Source organism: Lytechinus pictus, chromosome 2, assembly GCF_037042905.1.
Source record: "Lytechinus pictus isolate F3 Inbred chromosome 2, Lp3.0, whole genome shotgun sequence".
Taxonomy (NCBI): domain Eukaryota; kingdom Metazoa; phylum Echinodermata; class Echinoidea; order Temnopleuroida; family Toxopneustidae; genus Lytechinus; species Lytechinus pictus.
The window spans coordinates 13,875,170-13,900,920 of NC_087246.1; the positions used below are offsets into that span (position 1 = coordinate 13,875,170).

General features: G+C 33.5%; 2 protein-coding genes across 4 annotated transcripts in view; one reads left to right on the forward strand and one right to left on the reverse strand.

Annotated features, from left to right (window-relative positions):
• Nucleotides 1-22,887, forward strand: part of LOC129284281 (uncharacterized) — a 40,880-nt gene extending 17,993 nt beyond the window's left edge. The window contains exons 8-28 of one of the 2 annotated variants that reach the window (XM_064110278.1): nucleotides 131-232; nucleotides 507-1,548; nucleotides 1,883-1,980; nucleotides 2,867-3,013; nucleotides 3,467-3,585; nucleotides 4,504-4,663; nucleotides 4,980-5,164; nucleotides 6,613-6,699; nucleotides 10,011-10,124; nucleotides 12,376-12,447; nucleotides 13,149-13,260; nucleotides 14,130-14,262; nucleotides 14,821-14,944; nucleotides 15,575-15,786; nucleotides 16,287-16,505; nucleotides 16,923-16,995; nucleotides 17,321-17,443; nucleotides 18,167-18,226; nucleotides 18,347-18,505; nucleotides 19,091-19,227; nucleotides 19,560-22,887. In XM_064110278.1, the coding sequence (XP_063966348.1) occupies nucleotides 131-232; nucleotides 507-1,548; nucleotides 1,883-1,980; nucleotides 2,867-3,013; nucleotides 3,467-3,585; nucleotides 4,504-4,663; nucleotides 4,980-5,164; nucleotides 6,613-6,699; nucleotides 10,011-10,124; nucleotides 12,376-12,447; nucleotides 13,149-13,260; nucleotides 14,130-14,262; nucleotides 14,821-14,944; nucleotides 15,575-15,786; nucleotides 16,287-16,505; nucleotides 16,923-16,995; nucleotides 17,321-17,443; nucleotides 18,167-18,226; nucleotides 18,347-18,505; nucleotides 19,091-19,227; nucleotides 19,560-19,590 (3,509 nt within the window). In that variant the 3' untranslated portion in view covers nucleotides 19,591-22,887. The remainder of the gene's footprint in view (nucleotides 1-130; nucleotides 233-506; nucleotides 1,549-1,882; nucleotides 1,981-2,866; nucleotides 3,014-3,466; nucleotides 3,586-4,503; nucleotides 4,664-4,979; nucleotides 5,165-6,612; nucleotides 6,700-10,010; nucleotides 10,125-12,375; nucleotides 12,448-13,148; nucleotides 13,261-14,129; nucleotides 14,263-14,820; nucleotides 14,945-15,574; nucleotides 15,787-16,286; nucleotides 16,506-16,922; nucleotides 16,996-17,320; nucleotides 17,444-18,166; nucleotides 18,227-18,346; nucleotides 18,506-19,090; nucleotides 19,228-19,559) is intronic. The other variant, XM_064110283.1, reaches the window with a different exon arrangement.
• The window catches only part of LOC129284280 (transcription elongation factor SPT6-like), a 36,273-nt gene continuing 33,409 nt past the window's right edge, over nucleotides 22,888-25,751 (reverse strand). For both annotated transcript variants that reach the window (XM_064110268.1, XM_064110262.1), the window contains exon 38: nucleotides 22,888-25,565. In XM_064110268.1, coding sequence (XP_063966338.1) covers nucleotides 25,340-25,565 — 226 coding nt within the window. In that variant the 3' untranslated portion in view covers nucleotides 22,888-25,339. The remainder of the gene's footprint in view (nucleotides 25,566-25,751) is intronic.

Genomic DNA, 25,751 nt, shown 5'->3' on the forward strand with positions numbered 1-25,751 from the left:
TTTGTCCATATCTCTTACATTCCTGGGATGGCGATAGTATGACAATATTTTTAACTTTTTAGCCCCTCTAAATTTTTTTTATTTGGATAATAATTTGATATTTTTTAAATATTCTTGTGTCTCCTTACAGATGAAATGAATATAGATTCCTCAATAGAAAGAGAGAAAATCTTATCTACTCTCTACGAATTGACCAACCCATCTTCTACTACTGCGAGAGATGATGTTTTGAGTAAGTTGCCAATGATAACAGTGCTTTGTGGCTACTACAGGGACTCTGTTGGTTTAATGGATATATTCGAATTTCAATTAATATAGACTACTTTGAGCTTAGGTTTATAGTGTGTGATAGGGTTTTTAATCAGAATAAATATGAGGACTATGATTCATGTTTGAGATTAGGTGTCATATTTGTCTTCATGTGCAGATTTTCTATTGGAGCAATTACCACTAGAGAAAACCTTCCTACCAATTGTCAAAACACAATTCTACATATTCTTTACCAGGTGTTATCAGCCATACCAGCGGCTATGAGAAACAGAAATACATGGCAGCGGTAAGTGTGTTACAATCAGATGACCCTGAAGACATTCAGCTCTTACCACCAGAAGAACGGGACAGTCTACTATCTAGTCCGGAGAAGAATGACAGCAGAGAAGAGAACAAGAGACTGAAGGATGAATGGGATGACGATGATGATTGGGATGATGAAGAGGATACAGAGGAGAAGGTTGATAAGAAGAAGGTCACAGGAAGAATGGATGCCTCGGATGAAGAAACCGATGATTCTGATGGAGATTTTGATGATGAAGATGATACAGAGAAGGAGATTGATAAGAAGAAGGTCACAGGAAAGATGGATGCTGCTGATGATGAAACCGATGATTCTGATGGTGATTGGGACGATGAAGATGATGAGGAAGAAGAAGAAGTTGTGGAACTTCTGGCAGAAATCAAAGAAACTGAAAAAAAAGCCAAACTTGCTGCAAACCAAGCAAGTAAAGATGCAGAGAAAAATATACCCTCTGGTAAGACTGCTGATAAGGACAGCAAAGAATCAGAAGACAGCGACTTTGACTTTGACAATGATGATGAAGAAGAAGTTGAGTTTATGAATAAAAAACAGAGCAATGAAGCTCTGAAATCAGCCATGATAGTTAATAATATCTCAGGAAATGTGAAATGTGTTGAAAATAATGCTTCCAAAAATACTGCCAATAGTACCAAGGTGCTAAAACAAGGTTCTGTTGAGAAGGACAATATCTTGAAAGGCTCCCCCAAAGAACCTGTGACAAGAAAAACCTCTGTTGACAAAAAAGGCCTGTCTAGAACAACTTCCAGTGATTCTCTAGGTGCAGTGATCCCAGCGAATGTTTCAGTAGATGGGACTGAGCATGGGGCCAAAAAGGATTTCACAAAGGGAAGGAAGGTTGAGACTGAGATACCAGTAGAGGAGGAGAGTCCCAGGCGAGGAGATGTGAAGCCAACAAGAAGTGAGAGCAGTAGAAGTTCTGGGAGTGAGAAAGAAGAAAAGAAGAAGAAAGGAGGGTAAGAAAACATGTCAATACGTTATGAAAGTCTCTTGATTTTTCACCATTGCGTTATAATAGTAACTTCCAATTCCAAAGACACATGCTGTAAACATCGTTTACTGGTAGACGATGAACACAAAAAAAGGTGAGGAAAAAGAAGAATCCTTTATCAATCATTTAACCATTTTAGAAATCTATAGATATAAAGTTTGTTGAATTTAATGTATCTTTTTTCTTTTACCTGTTTTTCATCACTGAAGAGATGCTTTATTAATCCAACTTTTTTAGTCTAAATCTCACTATCGAAAGAAAAAGACTATTTTGAATGTGTATGATTCTTGTTCATGTAGACTCTTCAAGCTGAAAGAAGTGATCTCCCCGTCAAATTGGAAGAAGAGTCCAAGAGATAGCAACACCATTCATGTATGGACAGATGTTGGACAAACAGGTATCCATTTTATATCTTACATTGATGATAATTTATATTTGATTCACGCAATAAACATATGCAGCATATTGCAGAATGATAATATATCTAAATGTTTTCTCTTTAAAAGAACTGGGTATGGTTCACTTAGTTTCATCTTATTGTGAGTTCTGTTATAAGGCGACCGCACACCTTACGATTGGTTTGTGACCCGATTTTAGAATAAAATGTAGTAGAATTTGATGCTAATATTGAGACTTGGAATATCTTACTGTGTAATGTTCTAAATCATCGTACGAATACCTATGTTCAAATCTGTGACTATGCTATCATCCTTCTTAGAATAAAAGCGAATTTAATATCTAGTCGTAATGACGTCATAGCAGTCGTACGAGTGGTTACGATTTGAAAATAATTTGGCCTTTACTCCAAAATAAAGGCTTGCAATCTTTCAAAATGGTTGACATTAGTATTTTTTCAATTAATTTTAACCTCATATAAAATGATATGTTCCATTCACATTTTCAGAAAATGAGCAAAATGCGATTTGTTCCAAATATGCTTGAATTCTTCCATGATATTTCAAATTAACATTGCATTATCAGTACAGGTTTGATATTCAATAGGTTAATTTAATGTTAATAATTATTCTATAATATAATGATTTATGACTTCTTTAGAAGAAAAATATGCTGAAATATATAGATAACATATAGATTGTCTATGAAGTATCTTGATTTTCAATGAACCACTGTGTATATATATATATGTTATTAATTTTTAATGAACATGAACGTTGTCTGAGTTGTCATCAATGTTCATTTATACTCACATAATCGTAGATTATAAAATGTTTTAGAAAAAAGGATAATATGTATTTAATTTTTTTTCATCTAAATAATTATAGGGAGTGGATCAAAGACTCTGGTAGTGAAACTGACAGAGGAATCAACAACTCAAGATTTAATCAATTTATGTTTAAATCAGTTGGATCTGATTGAGGACCCCAGACTCTACAGGGTGCTACAGGCTACAATTCATGGCAAAGACAAGGGTAAGGTGTATGCAGACACTACTTAATTGCTTTTCCCGAAAGATGTTGATATTGTCAATGGCACCATAACATTCTCATTAGAAAAAAGTTTTGATGGGTCATTCCGTCGTTTTTACACTCACTTGATTGCCCCTCCTAATCTTTGCCTCATAACATTCCAGCAACACCGGTTAACTTGTTAATAAAATTAGGTTTTTAAATTACACATCAGATGTCTATCAATCAAGTTCAAAGGTGATCTTGTAGATCACAAGCTTAAAAATGTAACTCAAATTTGAATCAGGATCAGCCGAATCGGTTCTACATGAAGGTATCAAATTAGCTCAACTTCCGGTGCACACAATACCCAGCTTTAATTGAAAAAAAATGAATGTAATACCAATATTCCTAAAAAGTAGTAGAATGATAATAATAATACAAATTTTCCTAACTTTTTAATGTCCCCATGTGCAGGTAATGATGTAGAGCTTGTGCCAATGGATAGCCCACTTGTTATTCAGCATGGCTGGAGTGATCATTCTAGTAATAGGTTTGAGTTCAGGCAGAAGACTGCACAGGGTGGTGCTATAAAGGTGAGCTGAAACCTTATACATTATAATTATTATGATGAAAGTTCATTAAGATACAGCAATTTGGTATTGATAAGTGCCAGTTGAAATGTATGCCTTTCATGTTTGTATCAAAGTTAATGAGGAATGTGCAGACTTAATGGATTGACTTTTATTGCTTATAATAGAGAATTAATGTCTAAAGTAATTATTTTGAAAACTATTTATTCTTGACAAACCATAACCAACTCTGATTTTGCTTACAACGTGTTTATAAGTTGATCTTTGTAGGTTTGCATGGTGGAGTTTATAACGTTGAGAAGGTTTACGGTTCACCATGTGTAATATGAAGAAGGGAAGGAAATACAGACAGAAAGATTGAAATGGAAAGACGAGAAAGGATGAAAAGAGGAAATTAGAAGTATTCTTTTCTTGAAAGTGGGTGAAGTCCTGAAAAGGACTGTAAACCAGATGAGATGAGCTGAATGTGGCTTGAGCAGCGATGGTTTGAGTAGAAGCAAGATGGAGTGAAGAGAGGTTACTCGACGTTTCGGGCAGGTTGTCTGTCCGTCTTCAGGAGTGTTTATAAGTGTTGTGACATGTTTAACTCTCTATGATTAAGAGTATTTACCAATATAGGCCCATCGTCAAAAGTCTGTTCGGTATAAAAGAGCTGTATGTCATATGATACCAGCTTTCCTGCATTCCCGTTTTTGTCTATGAGGACATGTGAAAATTGGTAATGAAAAGCCACTTGCTGATTTCCTGTGGGAAAGACACAGCTCTGATTTTGGCAAGGTGGCTAATTCATAATGTCGATACCAATTACACATACATGTAATATTATGTAATTTGCAACATGTTGTAGTTTACTACCATTAAAAGTTTTTTCTTTGAATTTGAATCACTATTATAATCCTGTCTATGTTACTCACTTTTCAGACCGTCCTTAGAATCCCTGGTCAACCACCTAAGGGCAAGCTGGTCAGTATATCTCTGTCTACTCCAGCCAATGAAGTGGTCATCTTGGCTCTCAAGAAGTTTGACATGAAGAATGTTGACCCAACTCTCTTCTGTCTTCTTGAAGTTGACAATGATGGAGGTATATAATCTTGTTTCAGTTTTCTTGATTTTACTTGATTTGATTTGATTTGATTTGAATTGAATTGAATTGAATTGAATCGAATTGATTGGATTGGATTGGATTAAATTTGACTTGACTTGACTTATTGAGCTCACATTCAAAAAATTATAATTTACAGAGTACCGAAGATCTTCAGGTTGTATGACTGCGTATCAAGAGAGACCTTCTAGTGGCTAATGACATGGCTCTTACATATGCTAAACATTGAGAAACTGTTGTGTAATGACTCATGATGATGATATATTGTATTTTCATTGTTGGTTGACCTCCTTAGATGTATGTGATGTGGATGATGAAGCACTCCCCCTTCAGCTTGACTCACATGCCTTTGTGTTGTGTGACCGTAGCAACAGGGATCTTCATTGGACGACCCAGGAAGAAGAAGAAGCCAATGCTGGGGATCGTAAGGTCAAGCGTCAGGACTCTCTCACTTCGAGAGCTAGCTCCAAGATGTCCGCTGTAAGTACTCTCCTCGTGGCCATCTATGCATGTACTAATAACCTTGTATCTTTGCTTTTGTATATGATTTCATTTTGATAAATGCAATAAAAATCTGTCTTCAGTAATTGTTTCAAGTCCTATCAAGGTCTAATCATTTTAAGACATGTAGACTATAAAATGTATGCATACATGTAAATGTTTTATCAAGTGCAGCCAAGGATCAATTCCACACTATCATTTATCCTATCATTAATTTGTCTTCCTTTTGAAGCTGATTTTATTTCTCCTCAAGTTTTAAAGTGATTTATAGAGAAGATGCAATATGAATACTACATCGAACAGTACATGATTTAGGGTAGACCTATATTATGATTTTGAAGCAGTTTTTATTTCACCAACTGCTGTGTTTTTAATTTGCAAGATTGCGTTTTCTTCAAAGCCCCTGTTACATTTGTTTAATTTTCTACATGTTCTTTCTCTTTTGATGCAGTGTTCTTTCATTTTGCATATTAATCTTCTTTTTTTTGTGAGATAACAGGTTGATGTTGTGATTTATTGTTCCACTGTGTAATAAGATTGATTTATGGTACATCTCTTGTACATATCAACATCTCAGAATTTTATTGACCTTTTAGCCATTATCTTTTCTCTGCATGTGTATGTTGAAGTTTTATCGTCCTAAGGCAAGTCATGAATGTTTTATGGTATTTTCTCAAAAATGTGTATTTGGACAGTGTTGCCTCTGCTGTGAAAAAGGAGTGTTTTGGTGGGATGATTTTTTTTTGAATATTTGTTTGTATGTTTGCTCTCTTGTGCAAAGTGGGGATCAGTCATCAGATAAATATTTTAGGATTTTTCATTGCTAAACAACATTAATGCTCCAGTCACATTTCCCCTACGGTGGCCATACAGTGAATCAAAAACAGCTATTTTATTCATTTTTATTCAAACCACCTACTAGCATATGTAGCTGGTGAAAAAAATTGCCGTTATCGACTCACCGTATGGCCTCTGTAGAGCAATTGTGGCTGAGGTATTAGTCTTCTAAAAAAGACACTAGATTGATCAGTGGCTGAGAGCCGTTTCACGAGGAGTTGAGTTGACTCAAGGTCCTATTTGAGCTCCGATACACGTATCAGTACATGTGAGGTAACACACAACCACATTGATGAGATCATGCTCTCTTTGGGGTTTAAATCAAAATTACACATGACTTAAAATTACATTTGACCCCTTGTGAACCAACTCCATGTTCCCTTTGTACTTGTAATGGATGCAAGTACATGTACAAAACAAAGTATTATTTCGTAAAATAGCCTTATAAACGGACATACTGAAGCTTTTCAACATGCACTCATCGGATTATTAGTATTATTTGATATCTGATCCCCTTTAGGTGTGAATGATGTGATATGGTGGTAGGGCTGCATTGGTTATTAAATACTATGATGGTTTGATTCTAACAGATAAGCTTGGGGTCTTCTTACGGGTCTTCTGAAGTTCTTTGCTCATCACGTATCGACAATGAAAAATTGTCCAAACTTGAAAAGGAGGTATGCTCATGAATATGTATCAATCAGTCATCAATATTCATGACGATCCAACCATGTATAATATTCGCAATATATTCTGAATTTCTAATCTATGGTTAACTTATGTGCATATATCATGGTGCTTCATACTTCATTCCTTCCTCCTTCAATAAGAATGCAAGCTGAGTTTGATTTGTGGCTGTTCTTGTGATAGGTGCCTTTAATAATAGTATCATTATATAATACCATTTCATTGACATTTACTAACCTTTAATACATTGCATTGTGTATATTCAAATGATCTTTATTGCTTGTTGCTTGTTGTAAAATACATTGACAGATCATCCAAGGGCTGGGACTGGGACCCCCAGGTCCTCCCCTTAGTGAATCCGCTAATGTTGCATACATGTACGGTATACAGTACGTGTGATTTGTAATACTTGACATGACATTCTGATAATGATGCTCATGCACAGTTCCTACCAATCCTGTTAAATACTAACACTTGTTTAATTGTTCCTTTGCAGCTTTTATGAATATTAATTTATCAACCAATGAAATAACTATAAATTACTTTTTCCACTTCACTTTTATGTGTAGGTTATTAATTGATGTTTTTATTTAAAGAGTCTTTGGCCCGAATTCATAAAGGTGGTTTTTAAAACCATCGGTTGAACCCATGGTTTATGCAGATTTTCTGTTTAAATTACCTCTAATTAACCGCGTATATAAAAATTATCTAATGCTGATGCACGCTTTTGACACATTGTGCCAAATTGACAGATGTTGCCATTTGTAAGTATGCTATTTTATTTATGAGTCCACTGTTTAAAGAGTGGACTCATTAATTCAAAACAGTGGACTCCTGAATAAAATAGCGTACTTAAACATGGCAATAGGCGTCAATTTGGTGCACTGTGTCAAAAGCGAGCATCAGCATTGGACATTTTTTAATAAGCGCGGTAATTAAGTTTAATTTATACAGGAATCTGCATAAACCATGAGTTCAACCGATGGTTTTCAAAACCACCTTTGTGAATTTGGGCCTTAATGCTTTTGGCGGGTATTTTGTATACAAGTGTATGAGTAACTGCAATAAATTTCTGCATAAATCCCCCAAAATTATTTATATTTTTAATCGTAAATTTTTGTATTGCATTATATTTACTGATTGAATGTAGAATACATGTCATTCCATTACTGCATTTTATCCTCTTGCTTATCTGTTACCAGCCCCCCCCCCCCCCCAGTTCCTTTAAACACCATGCCCAAATTACACTGCATGTATAGCAAACATTGGAATAATAGCAATTTTTAGCTTTAAAATAGAACCCAGGATTACAACAGCATGTAGTTGCATATGAACTATAAAAGTATTGATGCTGTGTTTTCATATTTTTTTTAAAGAAGATAAAAAGCAAGACTCCTTGGTACGGGATATTTTTAGGGGATCACTGTCAACTTCATTCATTCATCATTAATATATTGGTCTTATTCTGCATGCACTTATTCATAGTACTACTTTTACAGGAAGACATGTTTATAAAAATCAGTTTTGAAAGATGTGAAGATTCATAAGATATAATTTCTATATCAATCCATACTTGTCATGGGGGTGGGTTATGTTTAGTATTTATACATGTATCAAAAATCAGAAAAGACATTTAGTACTATTAAAAAGGGATTCATCTTATTGGTAGTGTTTAGAAAAAAAAAGACTTTTCCCAATAGTTGTTGAAGTTTGACTTTGTGGCTCTCATGTACTCATTTTTTTTTACCTTGTTTCAGAAAGGTCAGCTAATTTTATATTGTGTGTTTGTTATCTTTCGTTTACTGTTATATCCATGCATAAATCAGTAAATCATTATTACTGCATAGTCTGTCACATCTAATTCATTTGCAAGTTTGGATGATATAAATTTGGTTTATTTTCCTTGCTATTTCCACCTCCTACCCCTAAGCCAAGTGTATATCCTGTCTCAAAGTATATTATTTATCCAGCAGTAGTGCACTCAACATTGTTATTTCATTACATTTTCATAATCATGTAATGTTACATTAGTTCATTTTCCTTGCTCTTTCAATCTCCTGTGCCCAAGTCCCTATCCAAATTTAGGCGTGTGCCATGACATCGGGGTATTGCCCCCAGCCAGGCAATCTTGCAACTGACTATTTGAGAAAACGAACCCCTAAATTCCTGAAAGTTCGGGTTCAATTCATCCAACCCTATTGGCTTATAAAGAAGATAATCTTTATAAGATTATAAAGATCGTTGTGGAGCGTTGTGGCCCAGTGGATTAGTCTTCGGACTTTGAAACAGAGGGTCGTGGGTTCGAATCCCAGCCATGGCGTAATTTCCTTCAGCAAGAAACTGATCCACAGTGTGCTGCACTCAACCCAGGTGAGGTAAATGGGTACCGGTAGCACCTAACAAGGTGGATATGTGCGCAATATAAATACCCTATATTATTAGAACTTTCACAAAGTGTCTGGTATTAATTGGATCGGACCTTTTTAAGATATTTATGGGGTCCTTTTATCGAATGGTCGGGCTACGCGATTGCCCGGCTGGATGCAATAGCCCGATGTGAGGGCATAGACCAAGTTTTTATCCTGTCACACATTTATATTCATATTCATCCTTCAATAATGCATCCAATAGGCCTGCTCATTACATTCTTTATAATTTTGTAATATCTGTATAATTTGAAACATTGCTTGTTTCCTATGATAAAAAATAGATACTTTATGGAAGTGCATCGAGATATTCTGGACATTAATTTATACCGCAAATCCTTTTTTAAGGATTAATTGATTAAATTAGGACAACCCATACCGTATTCGTATTGGCTAATAATTACAATTTGGAATGTTAAATGAATAGCAAATATGGACTAATAATAGATAACAACAAAAAATATTATAAATTATAGATGGAAACAAATGCAAAATACTCATAATGTTTTCAGTCCTCATAATAATCACCTTTCACTTAATCTTACAAAGTGAAAAAAATAGCAGTGTATTCAGTTGTGATACAATAAATGATGCATTGTTTATCAGGTGTTTTTCAGTTATATACGTGTAGTACTTTGATATGAATATTGATGTAAAGCACATGGATATACCATGCTTTAGTATTCAGTCAGAAACAAAATTAAAAAAAAAAAATCTTTTCCCATTCTTACTTTATGATCAAATGAATAGGATGAATAATGCTTAACATGCATATCAGGAGCTCTTATATAGCACTGTATGATATATACTTTAGCAGTCTCTGCTCACTATATATTCTGTAGAAGTAATACTTTTATGATTATTATTGTTGATAGATGGCCAGTATTGAGGAATCTTTAGTACCAGGTAAAGATACTTCAACACCAAGTGCAGCTCCAGCGTCAACCCAAGTCAAAGTAAAGGACATCAGTCCTATTCCAGAAATTCATGTGAGTAGCAGCACAAAGATATTTTTCATGTTAAATATTCTTTTGAAATCTTGATATAATCTGTTTCCATATTTTGATAGTGACTGATGGTTTTGTTCCTTCTTGGCCTGATGAATGGCCACATATATACCTTGAATTGTATATCTGCCTTGTATATCTCTATATGGAACCACTAATTTACACTGATATCAATGGGGCAAAATTAGTATTCATACCAGCATGTCTTGTGCGCCATGATCTGATTCCTAACAAATTTTAAATAGGTTCTGGGTGTTTTTGATGATGCTCTACCAGACCATCATACATGTATCTAAAATGCTGAAAGAAATAACCCCCACCCCCCCCCCCAAAAAAAAAAATAATAATAATAATAATAATAATGATATTAATAACAAAAAAACAAAAAAATGAATGAATGAATGATTGAATAATATATAAACAAATAGATAGATAGATAGAGAGATGAATAGATAGATAAATAAAAATAAAATACTGTGTGACATCATCACTATAGTACTCTATTCTGATATTAAAAAAGAAATCATTACTGAACATCATGAACATGCACATTCTTCCAATGTGCATTGCATGCTGTAATTGGCAATGATGGAGTGTCTTACAGGAAATACCAATGTGTCTGCCTACTCCTTTGCTTTCATCCCCTTCTCTAACCTGATTGGTCATCACAACTCTCTAATGCCCTTTTTGTCTCCTTGTTTCTAGTGTTGCTGTTGCATGTCTATGGTCTATATTATGTTTGTTCCACTAGGATCGAAAGCTTAGGCCCCTTTTGACTCTCTAATTTACTCCATTGGTTCTCTTTTATTAGATAAGCAGTTTTCAGCAGCTTTTTTCTGTCATTGAAATACCAACCAAATAGTAGATTTCCATCCTGCCTTGATTTGAAATGTACTCTCTTAGTATGTAGTAATCTACTTGGGCATGTGGCACCTGCTTTGCATTTTTAAGATGTTAAATTCATAAAATGATTGACATGTAGAGATCTCCACCTTTCAAATATTTCTGTTGGTGGGGTTTTTTAATATGCTTCCCTTGAACTTGTATCAAAGTAAGTGAACTTTGTGTGATTTTGAAACTTTTATTCTTTCTAATGAGTAGCATAATAATAATTAGTAGTAGTTTGAGGATCTAGGTTTAAAATATTTCAAGGAAAAGAAAAAAAGCTAAAGATTCCAATTTTACTTCTAACCTCTTAATTATTGTTGCATGATTTACAATAAAAAATGTACTTATTTTTTGCAAATTAATTCATTGTGATAAATTGAATATACATTATACATGATCAGTGTTAGGTCCAGCGGAGATAGGAACGGGGGGGGGGGCACCCTTCTACAACACACAAGTCTGATGACTTTTTTATTTTTTCTTGTTTGCTTGTAAGATTTTTTGTAAGGAATATGAGACATATATAGTAATTTTTGTAGTGATAACTTCTCTCTTTTGGGCATTAAAGGGATCGTTTAACTTTGTGAGCAGCTGATTTAAAAAATTCTCAAACTGAGACAAAACATGTGTATGAGTGCATGTATTTGTCCTCAAAAACCCTGAAACAAACCACAATATAGAATGAAAAACTCTAATTTAGATACAAGTAGCAATTTATTAGCTTGATTTTGAGAACCGTCTAGTAGACAGGTTAAGCTTATGACCAGTTTACTCCAATTCAAAAAGTCAGTTGTCTATTTTGACTGCCTTCTGTTGTGTGTATCTCCTATTTACACACACACGCTATTAGCTGCACTGAACATTCAGTGTATACCTAGTACACACTGTATGTAGGCCATGCTGTGTTCATCTAGAGTTCGTGTGTTGTGGTGCACAGGGTTCACTGTATACACATAGTCATTGAAACCAACTCCCAATTATTTTCAAACTTTGGTTTACATCTTTAATGTTTTAAAATTGATCCTGTGGATATAATACTTTGAAACTTTTGGGATGGTATTTTTACACTATAAGCCTAATGTTAAGCCCATTTTCAAGAACCAAAATAAGAATTTTTTAAATCAGAACAAAGTGAAATGATCACTTTAATGATTTCATCTCTCTAAAAAAAATGCCAAACAAAATGAAACAATTTTCTGAATCTTCTCTTGTGCCATTCATTCATAAGTTCTTGGATCTGCTGCTGTACATGATCATAAATCTTTTTCCCCACTTTACTCCAAGTCTTTCTAATGTTTATAATTCAATTTATTATGTAATGTTAAATTTATCTTATACCCCTCAGATAAATGATGTAGAAGAAGACAACTCCAGTGAGAAATATATTTATAGAGATCTAGAGGAAAAAAATAGACAGGTGAGCTGACAGTTTTATAAAAAAAAAAAATTTATTTGAACAATGTATACAGAGATGCCAGTCAGGCTTTTGCATGATTTCAGGCTCTGGCAACTTCCAGTTCAGGCTCTATTTTGTACTGAATATATGGGGGCTTTAACCAGTTTTTGCTTGTTTTCAGGACCAGTAAGTAAGCTGTCTGGCATCCTGATGAATAGAGGAGAGATGCTTACAGCATGCTAACATAAAAAGCCTAATAATATTTTAGAGAAATGATGTTCTAAAATCAATTTGTGACAGTTTTAATTCTAGCCATGTACATAGACATAGGAAATTATTTATATTCTTGACCATATTCTAGAGTATTAGAAATAGATACAGTGTAAATATTTTTTTATGGTTTAAACAGGAAAATTTAAGAAAAGACAATTTGTTAAAATGATTGATGATTTTCCAAATACCTATTCTTATACTAAGGTGGTTTGCCATAAGAAAGCAGCAACTTGGTTTTAAAACTTATGCATTATAAAAAGTGAATATCCCTAAGCTCATACTTTAAACATATTGTGATCATATTTTCATATAAATTACAATGCAGAAATGTGGTTAGAATTTTTTAATCATAAAAAAGGATGTCATTCCCATGTTAGGATCTTGTCTTTAGGACATATTTGTGCATTATATTAATGTATTGCCTTTTTATTTTCATGTTATGTTTACAGCTGACTACATTACAAGAGGCTCTAGCTGATCTCGGGAACTCCTACAATCAGATGAATGTAGACGCTAGATTACAAGCACTGGAACAAAGACTAACATCTTGTCCTGAAACAGGTAAGATTCCATTATCAACATTTATTGCCTTGTTAGTCAGAAATTTTTCTTTCAGGATGGTGATCATATTGCAGCTATTTCATGAGAAACCTGGGTCCCGTTTCATAAAGACAAGTTTGTAATATCACATGCACAATAGTTTACTTACTATCAGTCAATCAAATTGAATGATTTCAGTAGCTTTAAATTGTTATTCCAAATTTGTTATTGTAACAAGATTTATGAAACAGAACCCTTGATAAAATAATGATGAAATGCAACAAACATGTCAATCAGCTTTCATAGTTTCATTTCACTGATATAAGGGGTGAATTTTAATTTCAGTATTGTGAGAAAGGTACCATAAAAAGAATACTGAATGTTTATACTTTCACAGAATTTATTAGTCTGAATTGTGCTATGTTGTCAATAGTTTAATTGGTACACTGGAATGGGAACTAATAAATTTTATACTTATATTTTTTTACAATGTACTTTTATATGAAAAGTGTTTGTAGTTGTGTGTAGAGGTAAGCAACCAGGGGACCAATAGCTTTAGGTCCTCTTAGAGGATTATGAGGATAAAAGCCTTAATAAAGCACTAGTACATGAGCTGTGTATGCTTTTTATGTTGTATTACCTTTAAATGATGATAGAAATTAGAATTTTTGGAGTGCATTATATAAATAGTGGGAAGTCGGTTATGTAATAGAGTAGATTATGTGTATAGTAAACACTTAATTATCTTGTGTATAGTTTTTTTTTCTGAGAGAGCAATATGAAGAAGAGACGATGAAATAAAAAGAAACATAGCTACAAAAAGAAAAAAAATGAAAAATGAAACCAGAAAACTGTATTACATGTTGTCTCTTCCTTTTTTCCTCCCCAAGAATCCCTACCAGAGAGGCTTCTTGAGTTATTAGCAGAACTGGAAGCAGCTAGTCAAGAAATGGACGACAGACAGAGAGACCTTGATGAGATCAAACAAAGCGTTGAGGAGTTAGGAGCAAGCATGGATGACAGGTATATTAGCATACAATAATAGATCTCAATCTAAGTTTAAGTAGTTTAACACAATCACATTGTTAAATTACTCCTACACAATTCTTGTATATATTGCATATTTACACCCAAAAAATTGTGCCTCGAAATTGTTTTGAACAGTTTGCAAGATAAAATTCTTTATATATTTATAAATTATACTTTAAAAAACATTATGTTGCCTGCAATCTATCAATTCTGGGGCTGAGAAGGAGATTTGTTACACCTCTGAAATTCTTATAACATGTGAAATTATGAATTAGCATGCTACCCAAACTGCCATGAAACTTCGAGATGTTTAAAATGTGAAGGAATATGCACTTTCTGGTATTTGGGAGCAAATGTGGTAGCCCATGTTGCGGAATATTCAACTCTTCACCCTTATGCGGAGTAAAGCTAATTCCCCCCTAATCAGAAGATTCTACATCATGGATGAGAAATAAAAAGCTTCCTATATAACAGTTAAACATGAATCCATGCATGAAGAAATGCCCATGAACATAATGTCACAGTTGTTCTCAATGTTTATTTTTTCTACAGCACATCATCAATGTATGAAGTGACTCTAGCCGAGGTAGCTCTCCTAAAGGCACAGTATGATCACAGTACACTCCTAGCTAACATGGAGATTGCTATTGCTGACTACCAACTTCAAGCTGCAAAGGTAATTAAAAAATCCTGATGAGCAATGTAAATTCTGAAGTGTATCTTATTGACAACTGCTGCATATTGAACTCTCCCATTTCCCGCTATCATTCATAATGTCAAATTTGATATTGTTTTATTACTTTAAATACCTCTTTTGAAATTATGTGTAATGAAGAATATCTCTAATGCTCAGTCAATTTTACTTTCAAAAACAAATTCAAAAACAAATATTCAAGTTGTCATTATCGCCACTGAAATAAAAATAAATGCTGTAATACTCTACTTCAAAAGGAAAGAGAGTTATATCTTGTTTCTTTACCTTTCTTTTACTTTATTTAAATAATTTTTTTTTTACATTTCCCGTACACTAATTAGTAAATTCTATTCATTTTGATTTTCTACATGTTTTATGTATTGGCTTTTATAGATGTGAACTAGCTGGTACAGACCCAAGAAGACAGAGTTCAAGGAAATTGTTCTTCTTTCATAATAATCAAGGTTTCCACTTTTGTGTACCACTGCATGCATTATAAATAAAGGAATGGCCAAGGACTTGAATATTTTTTTTTACAAGATTGAGTGCATTCACAAGGCAGATCAGTAGCAGCACTTTTTCTTCTTCTTTTTTTGTACTTTTGACTTTTAGATCGAGGAAGCCAAGAAGAAGGCTGCCATTTCTCCCCGTGGTGCTCCCAACTTCTACAACACCTTGCCTCATAACCAGCAGTTTTCAGTGTTTGCTCTACATGCTAGTGCAAGCTCACAGGGTTTTCACTTTCAGGTGGCTGAACAAAACTCTCAGAGTGGAGTCTACATACAGAGCTGTCGCTCTGCAGATGTGCTGCGTGTTGGTGATAGGTGAGTATACCACTTTCATAAAACTTGTTATTGATATGTCATAATGTCTCTGATATAAGCTACAGAAATAGTCCTAATTTGTTGGCTGAAAATAGGGTGTTCATCGATAATAAGTTCTATGAAACAGCACTGTATTCATATTTGTAATATATTAGTATCGGACATTTTCTGTTGAGGTTGCCATTAATTTGTACATTTTATTAAAACTTCCTTCAAAATTATGTTTTTATAATTTTATATTAGATCCCCTTTAAAAATACAGATATGAAACTTATATATTACATTTATGTCAGTGTAAAAATGGATCAATGATCAAGACCTGTCTCATGAGAAAGATAAATATGATATGTGAGATAGTTGCCTGTATGATTGCCTGAACATGTTTATATATAGTATGAAAAACCATCACTGAGACACAATGATATTGCTTTATTTACAGTAGAATGAGGATTGTTTTTCAGATAGCACTTTAATTTTATCCTTGAAATCTTGTACAACAGAGTCGTAGAGGTCAATGGTCACAGCACGTTGGGGTCAAGTGTCTTAGAGGTCAACACCTTGTTGAACCGGTCCAAGAAAGCCCAGCTGGTATGCATGCGGGCTGGACGGGATCAGGTTAGCATGGAAGTGGACAGACTGACCAGACAACTAGCCACTGCTTCAGAACACTATGAGGCATGCTGGCAGGAGAATAAGAGGTTAACAGATATAGTTCATAGGTAAGATAATAGAGAGGAGAAAGGAATAAGCAGCAGGATTTGATTGTGATAGATGAAGTGATGTTGGTGGCGGTGACGGTGGTACATATAGTAGTGACCATGGTAATGATGGTGAAGATGGAGAATGGTCATGATGAAGATGTTGCTGTTGATGCTTATGGTAGTGGTGATAGGGCTTATGATGCCATTGATCATAATATTTGTGGTAGTGTGGTGGTGATGATTTTAATGGTGATGAGGAGGAGGAGGTGTTGGTGGTAGTTAAGTTTGCTTATTTTAGGGGAAGGAGTGGAGAGGATGGTGGTTATAATTATGTCTTCATGTTTGCTATGATTTTCTAAATCTTACCATAAAAGAATACCATGTATACTGAACTCAAGCCATGAATAGTTGATTATCTGTTGCCTTCTTCTTTAGATTGAGACCTCTAGAGCATCAGATCCTGGAACTTACTCAGCAGAAAGTCACAATGCAACAACTTCACCAAAAGGTAACAATGTTTATAGTTCATATATAGAGTCATGATCAATGAATGCAGGCATCCAGTTGAAATATATGCAATGATATTCTCTGCTGTAAATTTTATTATTTTATATATTAGAATATTTTTTATGATATTGAAAGACCGGTTTCGTGGAATGAATGGAAGTGGTCTTCAACCGCTCTCATGATTTAACTTAGGTTCAGTACAAGCCATTTTATATGAAATGTCTTTTTCAATACAGACTCCCAAATTTCAATTGCAATGTCATTCTATGATTCCCCGAGTTTGGCTGCAATGTATCTCTTAATATCTGTTTTGAATTGTTGTATAGATTGAGACATTAGAGTCTAGGAATCAGGAGCTATCAGAGGAGTTGCGTATGGCCCATGAAGGGAACATCAACCAATCAAATCATGCTATCAGTCGATTGCAGGGAGACAAGGAAAGATTAGAGGTAAGTGTTTGTATTTTTGTTTATATCCTTGTGTCATTTCAGTTAGGATTGCTTGATTGTGATTTGGGCTATTACTTAAAATAATCAACTTTTTTTGTCCATACGACCTCCATTTTTCTTTATTCTTTATTTCATAGCCATTCAAGCCATGATAATTTGAGTATATTTGCAAACTTTCAAATGAACTAGAAAACTGAGAGAAATCATTTCAGCAAGGTCATACATAGATGGGTCAGATTTACGCAAATTCCCAATCGTTAAAAGTGATGATAATCCTTCTTCTCCTCCCCCTCTTATATTGGTCTAACTGGAAAAGTATCTGTCCTTTGAATGCTAATCAGCAAATGGTGTTTTTTTGTAGGGGTCCATAAGATTCTCTTTGAGAATAAATCTTTGCCTTTAACCTTATGTGTGACTAATTAATCATTTGATCTCATGACAGACTTGTCTTGGTCAATATAAGGAAAGCATAATAACCTGTTTAAATAAGAATGTAAAGTATTAAGGCCTCCGCACACCTTATGATTGGTCTGCGACCTGATTTTTGAATAAAACGTAGTCGAATTTGATGCTCATATTGAGACATGGATATCATACTGTGTAATGTTCTAAATCACTGTACGAATACCTATGTTCAAATCTGGGACTATGCTTTGATCCTTATGTTAAGTTTACCTAATAAGTTTACCTAAACTTGTATACTTTTTTATTTAACTTATACAGACAAGGGTACGACAACAGGAACAGAAGCTTAAAAAGTTGGAAGCTGAATTAGCACAGAAGGTAATATACTTGAATGAATATATTCTTATTGCCTCATATAAATTTTATGTCATATATAATGCTTTTGTGTGGTATCAGTAATAAAGAAGTTATCTTTAATCTGTATTCTTTGTACCATAGAACTCAGAGACCTCATCTATAGTAAAGGAGCGTGATGATGCCCTGAGTAGGCTAAAGTCTATTGACCTCAATCGGAATGAAGAGGTCAAGGTCGATGACCTTATTGCCAGTGCTAATAATGATGCACCACTCTGGGAAGTTCTTAAACCTGCCAATAAGGTGAGTAAAATTAAAAGTTGTAAAGCCCATGTCTGTTGACACAAAGTATGCAATTAAATAGATAATTGCTTGATAAAATAAACACAAAAATGAGCAACTTAGTAAATACTGTGCATGAGAAAGAAGTCTACTGACAAAAGTAAGTAGAATTAGATGATGAATGAATATTAAGATGAATATTTATTAATAATCAGAAGTAAATGTCGATGAATCAATAAATGGATGAATGGAATGTATTGTAAATTTGGATGAATAAAGAAGACTGAATGGATATATATATATAAAGTCATCAAATGATAGATGGTAGATTGATGGATTGATGTAAAAACCAGTAAAGAGTTTTAAAAAAAGGATGAAAATGTTCCTCAAAACACGAAGTAAAGAAAGAATAACATATGGTTGTTTCTTTACTTTTTATCTGAGATATATACATATATATAGGTATGATATATGAAAAGATATAAATAGTTTATAGAGAAATTAAGATATACCTCAGATATTATATTAATTTATATTATATTTTGCTTGCGATATACATGTGAATAAATCTAATATGATATGTGTGTGTGTATTTATCTTTGATAGGATGAGATACTTCATGTGCTTCAAGATGAGTTAGAGGAAGCAGGGAGACAGAAACAGTATTTAGATCAACTCTATACCCTTATGTTAGAGAGAGCTCCAGAGCTATTAGAACATCTAGAACAGGACTTTGAAGGAAGGTAGGTATCAATGAAATTAGAAACTTACATCAAGCCTAGGGTCACTTTATAAGGTTACACATGGTTTGCAAACATATGGAGTGCCAAAAAAAGATGTTACATGTTTCCTCAATTCAAAGTCTTTTCATTAATCATCTATATGGTGTGGCATGAAATGTACTTAAATTGTAATTAAAAGTAAAAATGTCAGTCTATGTGATTATACTACATGTATACATAGATTATAATTCAATGTAAGCTGATTGGGACATTACACTTGACTTATTTCAACTTGATTAAACTTACTGGCTCTTATTTCTACTATTTTTTATTTCTTCCCTTGTATTATTCAGTGAATTGTCAGGCAGCGAAGAATTCTGCTAGTTCTCAACTCAATTTCTGCTACCAAGCAGCGAGATGGACAACTCACTTTTTATTCCAGTATTGGAAGTCAGCATCAGGAAGCAATTACTAGTCATCACATTTTGTCATTGTTACTTGTATTGCAGATTTGTTATTGCTACGGTTGATACATTCTATTCATTATTACTGATCTTATTTGCCTTCAACCTTGAGAGGATGGGGGGGGGCATAAAGTCCAATTCACCCCCCCCCCCCCTCGCATGTCACCCTATTATTCTGAAATGCGCAGGGATAATCCTGTATGTGCAACTTCACAAAATTCTTCTTTGAAGTCTTGTGTAGCTTTTGAAGTCAAGTAAATATGGATCCATTTCTTTAGCACAGCGAATATGAAAGCACTCTACTGCACCCATTGACCTCACCTTAGTTGAGTGTTGCATAATGTAGATGAATTTCTTGCTGAAGGAAATATAACACTACGACTGGAATTCAAACCCATGGCCCACATACTTGGTCCATAGTTATTATACGCAACAAAATATTTCTCCTGTCTCTGCAATATTTTTTGTTGCCTCATATTCCCATTGACAAAAAGACACATAATTTTTCTCAGCAATTAATGTTTGTACAACATGAAACATGCATCCAAAGGGTATGCTTTTATTATTTTCATTGAATTATAATTTATGAAAACTTGTATACTTGCACTGTTTTCTTTACGCTCAGCTTCTAAACGTTATTAATATGAAAAATGAACTAGTATTATGCAATATTTTGGTATTCCTGTCTTGTGTGCTTGGACTTTGGTTTTGATTCGTATTCTGTAATGCACCTTGAATTGTATATTCTATTTCATTTTCAGTCCATCCACTGCCTAATATTGCACTCAAATAATGAAAAAAAATTATATTTATCCAGATTTATATTTTGATGGAATTTCATTTTATATGTGTAGTACAGAAATAGCATTTTCTTTAGCTAGGATTACACATTTCTGCCTCACTCAAAGTTCTGCCATGAAGCCTGTGTGTGAGGACTGTTAATATCTCAAATCAAACAAGAAAAGTTGGTCTTTATGGTCAAATTGAATCTGTACAGGAATTTTAGCTGAATACTGGCCCACTAGTATGATTAAGTCTAGTAGTGTAATAAAATGATTGCAGTACAGTATTCAGTGAGTACATCCCTCATAAAAAACATCAACTTTTCAGTGCAGTTCTTCACCAAAATCTTGAACCAAAAAAATAATTAAAGAATAGAGGAGACATGAGAAGATGTATCATCTTTTAAAGGTCAAGTCCACCCCAGAAAATTTTGATTTGAATAAATAGAGAAAAATCAAACTAGCAGAATGCTGAAAATCTCATCAAAATCGGATGTAGAATAAGAAAGTTATGGCATTTTAAAGTTTCCCTTATTTTTCACAAAACATTGATATTCACAACTCGGTGACATCCAGATGAGTCGGTCAATGATGTCCATCACTCACTATTTCTTTTGTTTTTTATTGTTTGAATTATACAATATTTCATTTTTTACAGATTTGACAATAAGGACCAACTTGACTGAACCATATATGATTAAATAATGCTAATCCCACATGTTCAGGGAGGAATTAATTGTTGTTTCACTTGACAATGATTAAAAAATTAGAATATTTCATATAACAAAATACAAAAGAAATAGTGAGTGGGTGACGTCATCAGTCTCATTTGCATACGGACCAGGATGTGCATATAACTGTTTTGTGAAATTAAGCGAAACTTTAAAATGTCATAACTTTCTTATTTTACATCCGATTATGATGAAATTTTCAGTTTTATGTTTGTTGGATTTTTCTCTTTTAATTCAAATCAACTTTTTGTCGGGGTGGACTTGTCCTTTAATGATAATGGAACGTTTGTTTGAAAGAATCTGCAAAGTTATGCTTATCAGTGTTGGATATACTCACTTCTGTTGGATGCTGTATATTGACAAGTGGTTATTAGTTCATTGGATCATTTCATAAAATGGTAACTGGTGTAAGTGGAAGTTGGGCCAAGTGGTGGTTGTAACGCTAAGACCACAAAAGTATTTTGGTATTAGACCAAATAGGTTTAGCCACTCGACTATATTACAGTGTAGGAATAAGACCAAGTGTTGTATTGACTAGAAACATAATACTCTTCTCTTATAATCAATTTTTGTGACCCATTTCAAGTCTTTATTCTATTATCTAACTCAAAAGTTATTTCCAGAGGTCTTAATTTATTTGACTTATGTTAGATGTATTTTTTGTGATCAATGCATTTCCTTTTTATATTTTCTCAGGAAAATCCAACAATCAAATAATTTATAATTTTGGAAGAGCTGGAATAAAAGCGAACTCAATCTAAGAGAACAAATCGTGATTTAAATTGAAATTCATTTAACAAATTGCAAACAATCAGATTTGTTTAACTTTGTGCTTGACCTGTTCATAAGTGTATGTATTTTGTATTTATCATGTTATTAGTTTTATATTGATAGATAGGACATATAAGTTTGTTTTTTTGATGTGACTTTATACAGACTTATCACTTTGTAAAAAAATTGTAGATTTACATTTATATCTCAATTTCCACTAATTTTGTTTCATTTGAATAACTTCAAATTGACTGTAGTCTTATGTATACATGTACATTTAAATGTTTAAATTTTTCTGGTATGATTCATATACATCACTTACATACAATTCATGATAGTTTCAGTAGATTTGTTATTGTGTGATTGTGAGGTTGATATGTTCCCCTCCTTCTTAAATTACATGTTTGAACGAAAGCATATAACCATTGTTGTTAAGTGGTAATTTCTTTTTGGAATATTCAAATGTAGTTTCCAATAAAAATCTTGTTTTGTCTGTGCAGTATGTGTTCTTAATTTTATATTTAGAAATTGATTTGAATTATTGATTTATTTATACTTACAATCAACACTGAAATTCTTTGTCTGTACTGCTCATTGTTTTCTTCATCTCTCATCACCAAAACACATGTACATTTCACTAGCTTGCCAAATGCTTTTTGTAATATATACAGTATATATATCAATGAACTATATTTATTCATGTATATATTTGTTTCAAGTTTTTGTAGATTTTTAATCCAGTGTCTAAATATCACTTAAATGATTTCAAATTGTCAAATATTGAATCTTGAAATTTGGTAATAAATTGGTATATATATAGAGTGGTCATAATGATGTTGTCAAATATTGTACATACATGTATTATGTTCCATGTATATCAAATTTGTGTATAGTGTATGTTTTGTAACATAATAAATAAGGAAGGGAAGTTAATTAATGTATTAAGAAGTGTTTTTCTTTAGTGTAAACATTCAACAAGAATGAACTCATTCAAAATCACATTTTAATGTTATGTCATGTCACCCATATATACAAAAATAATACAAAAATAACAATAACCCTCCTCAGACACGAAGATTACCTCAGCTATTACAAATTATTCCCAGTTGAAAAAAGAGAGAAATTAGATCAAGTAACTTTCCTTCAGGCAAAATGAACAATTTTCATCTGCAAAATTGAGCTAGAATTCACAAAGGTTGGATATATAGTTTAAACCCAAGGAAAATTCAGATATGGTAACTAAAGGGGTTCTTGATTTTAGAGCACAAAGGTCCAGTAATGCAATGCACATGCTTTTGGCAAATCAATGTAAATAAGATGGGTTAAACCATACCATCATGCATGAATATAGCTACATTTTAAAACTACGAGGTCCGTTATTGGACCCACAGCACAAAGTGTACAAAATTGGTTTTAACGTTGATTTATATGCTTGATTGTAAATATTGACCAGTGTAATCAATTATACCTTCAATCAAGCACCTTTAGCTTTGTCTTTAATATGGAGGCCCTGATTGCAAGCTACATGTACATGCAATGTCCCCTCAATGAGAAGATTTCACAAGACTTCCTTTTCTTAATTTCATGGTTTTATTTCTTGATATCTATCATCCTTTTTATATCCTTTTTCATCAAGCAAACCAGATTTCCATACAAAAGTTTCTTAGAAACAAACAAATGTTACCAACAAATCAATTCAGCATCATTATTGTACATGAAATTGTGGAAGCAACAGAAATGAAGCATTGTTTCAAAGACGAAAGAATTGTGAACATAATCAATTTATACATGTAACTAATTTCTAATTTCTAAGTACATTTGGAGTGTAATAATCATTAATAGAAAATTAATTGAACATGACCTTGTTTAAGAATTCACATTATGTATTATTTGGTGAGCTAAGCATAACACAATGTGGATTGATATTGTTCGTTCTTAAAAAAAGGTAATGGATCATTTTTTTTAACTTCCACTTGCAATTTATATGTATACTGTATATACAATGCCTGCACACATGATCAAGCACATTCATTTGAAATCTGTACTTAGTGTCATATGGTTGCACAAGAATTAGAAAATATTTAAATATATTTACATACAGTAGATGTCTGAAAATGTAACAAAACAATCTCATAATCTTTTATTCAAACATCACATTTCATACGACCTCAATATTTGTATGGAAATTCCAAGGTGGTTACTTTCAAGGATTTCGTAAACCTTTGCAAAACATTGTGCACTTATGTATATAGCCTCTCTGCAAAATATAATCAGAGAAAAGGGAAAATGTGATGAATAGGTCAATGAACCTAAAAAATATTTGTTCATTGAAATAGAAAAACGTGACTTATCCAATCCTCGGTTTGCCAATTAAAAAAAAAAAAGTTAGTTAATTGAACCAATACAGTAAACATAGATTGACTAAGTATCTGTATGCATGTGTCGGAAGCCACTTTGGTAAATCATCCCAAAGAACAGTTTGAATTTTGGATTGATTAAAATATACATCATACAATTGTAATGCTTATATTATGTTGAATATTCTCTGAATATATCCATCAACTTGCATATATACATATGCATGGTACTGTATACACACACATTTGCATCTAGCACCCGTTTTCTTTAAAACAATATTCACAGGACCTTCCGGATTTAGCAATCTGTCCACATATTGATTACCTTTTCTCAATAAAAAGGAGGAAGAATCCATCCTCTTTGATCAAATATCATACTCTCTTTTCAAACATGAGACATTTTACCTCCTTGTCTTGCTCCAACTTAAAACAAGACAAATATTGCCCTCAAGATCAATGTAATCACTTTACAGAAATAAATTAAGGGAAGAAACAAGCTAAGTTCTTCATGCAAAATTCAACGAAATTATATAAGAAGTATTCATTTTGAAATGTCATACACTTAGGGCTGTAACAGAATAACTTCAACTGTCAAATTAAAATCCTCAATCTGTTGACATCAGTACACATAGTGTTGTTTCATTTTTATATTTGGCTTGTATCGTGTTTTTATTAGGCTTACATTATGCCAAAACTGACACAGATGTCCTCAACACAATGGCACAAATGTCCTGGCCATGACATATGCTTTTCCATTGATGAAGGCCACTGAACCTTCAACTCCCTGGCTGGGTGCAGGGGTATTTGTGATTGACATAGAGCTAGGTTCAATGCCTAGTAGATCAACAAAATGCATATGATGGAGTTTTGCATAGTCTACAAACAGTGGAACAATCTCATGAATGAATGAGAGGCGTTGAATTCCCTCACTCGGCACAGGGATATGAGATTGAAATGAGTCTTAGTACACGTAATGCAGGTACTGGCTATTCGATGGAGCTTCATGAGGTCCATAAACATCAATACATTCAAATCTCTTCATCAATGAGGGGCGTTGAATCCCCTCCTCCCTGGCTGGGTGCAGGGGTGTTTGAGATGGACATTGGGCTAGGTTCATGTAGGGCAGGGCTAGGTTGGACGGCTGGGCTTCGCAGGTTCTGTTGGCGTTGTTTGGCCCAAAGGGCAGCTTGCTGGGCCCAGTCCACTGGGCCTCCAGTACGTGGCACTTCACGGCTACTGCTGCTACCACTACTCCTGAATATATAACAAGTAATAAATTGTTCTTGAATTCATATATGAATCACAAAGTCTTTTTCAAGTAGGTAAATTTCATACACAAAACCAATATATATTACTACTTCATACACTTGATTTGGTAGAATCCCATTTTTTCTAAAACTTTTATTTATTTATCTATTCATGAAATTATTTATTACATCT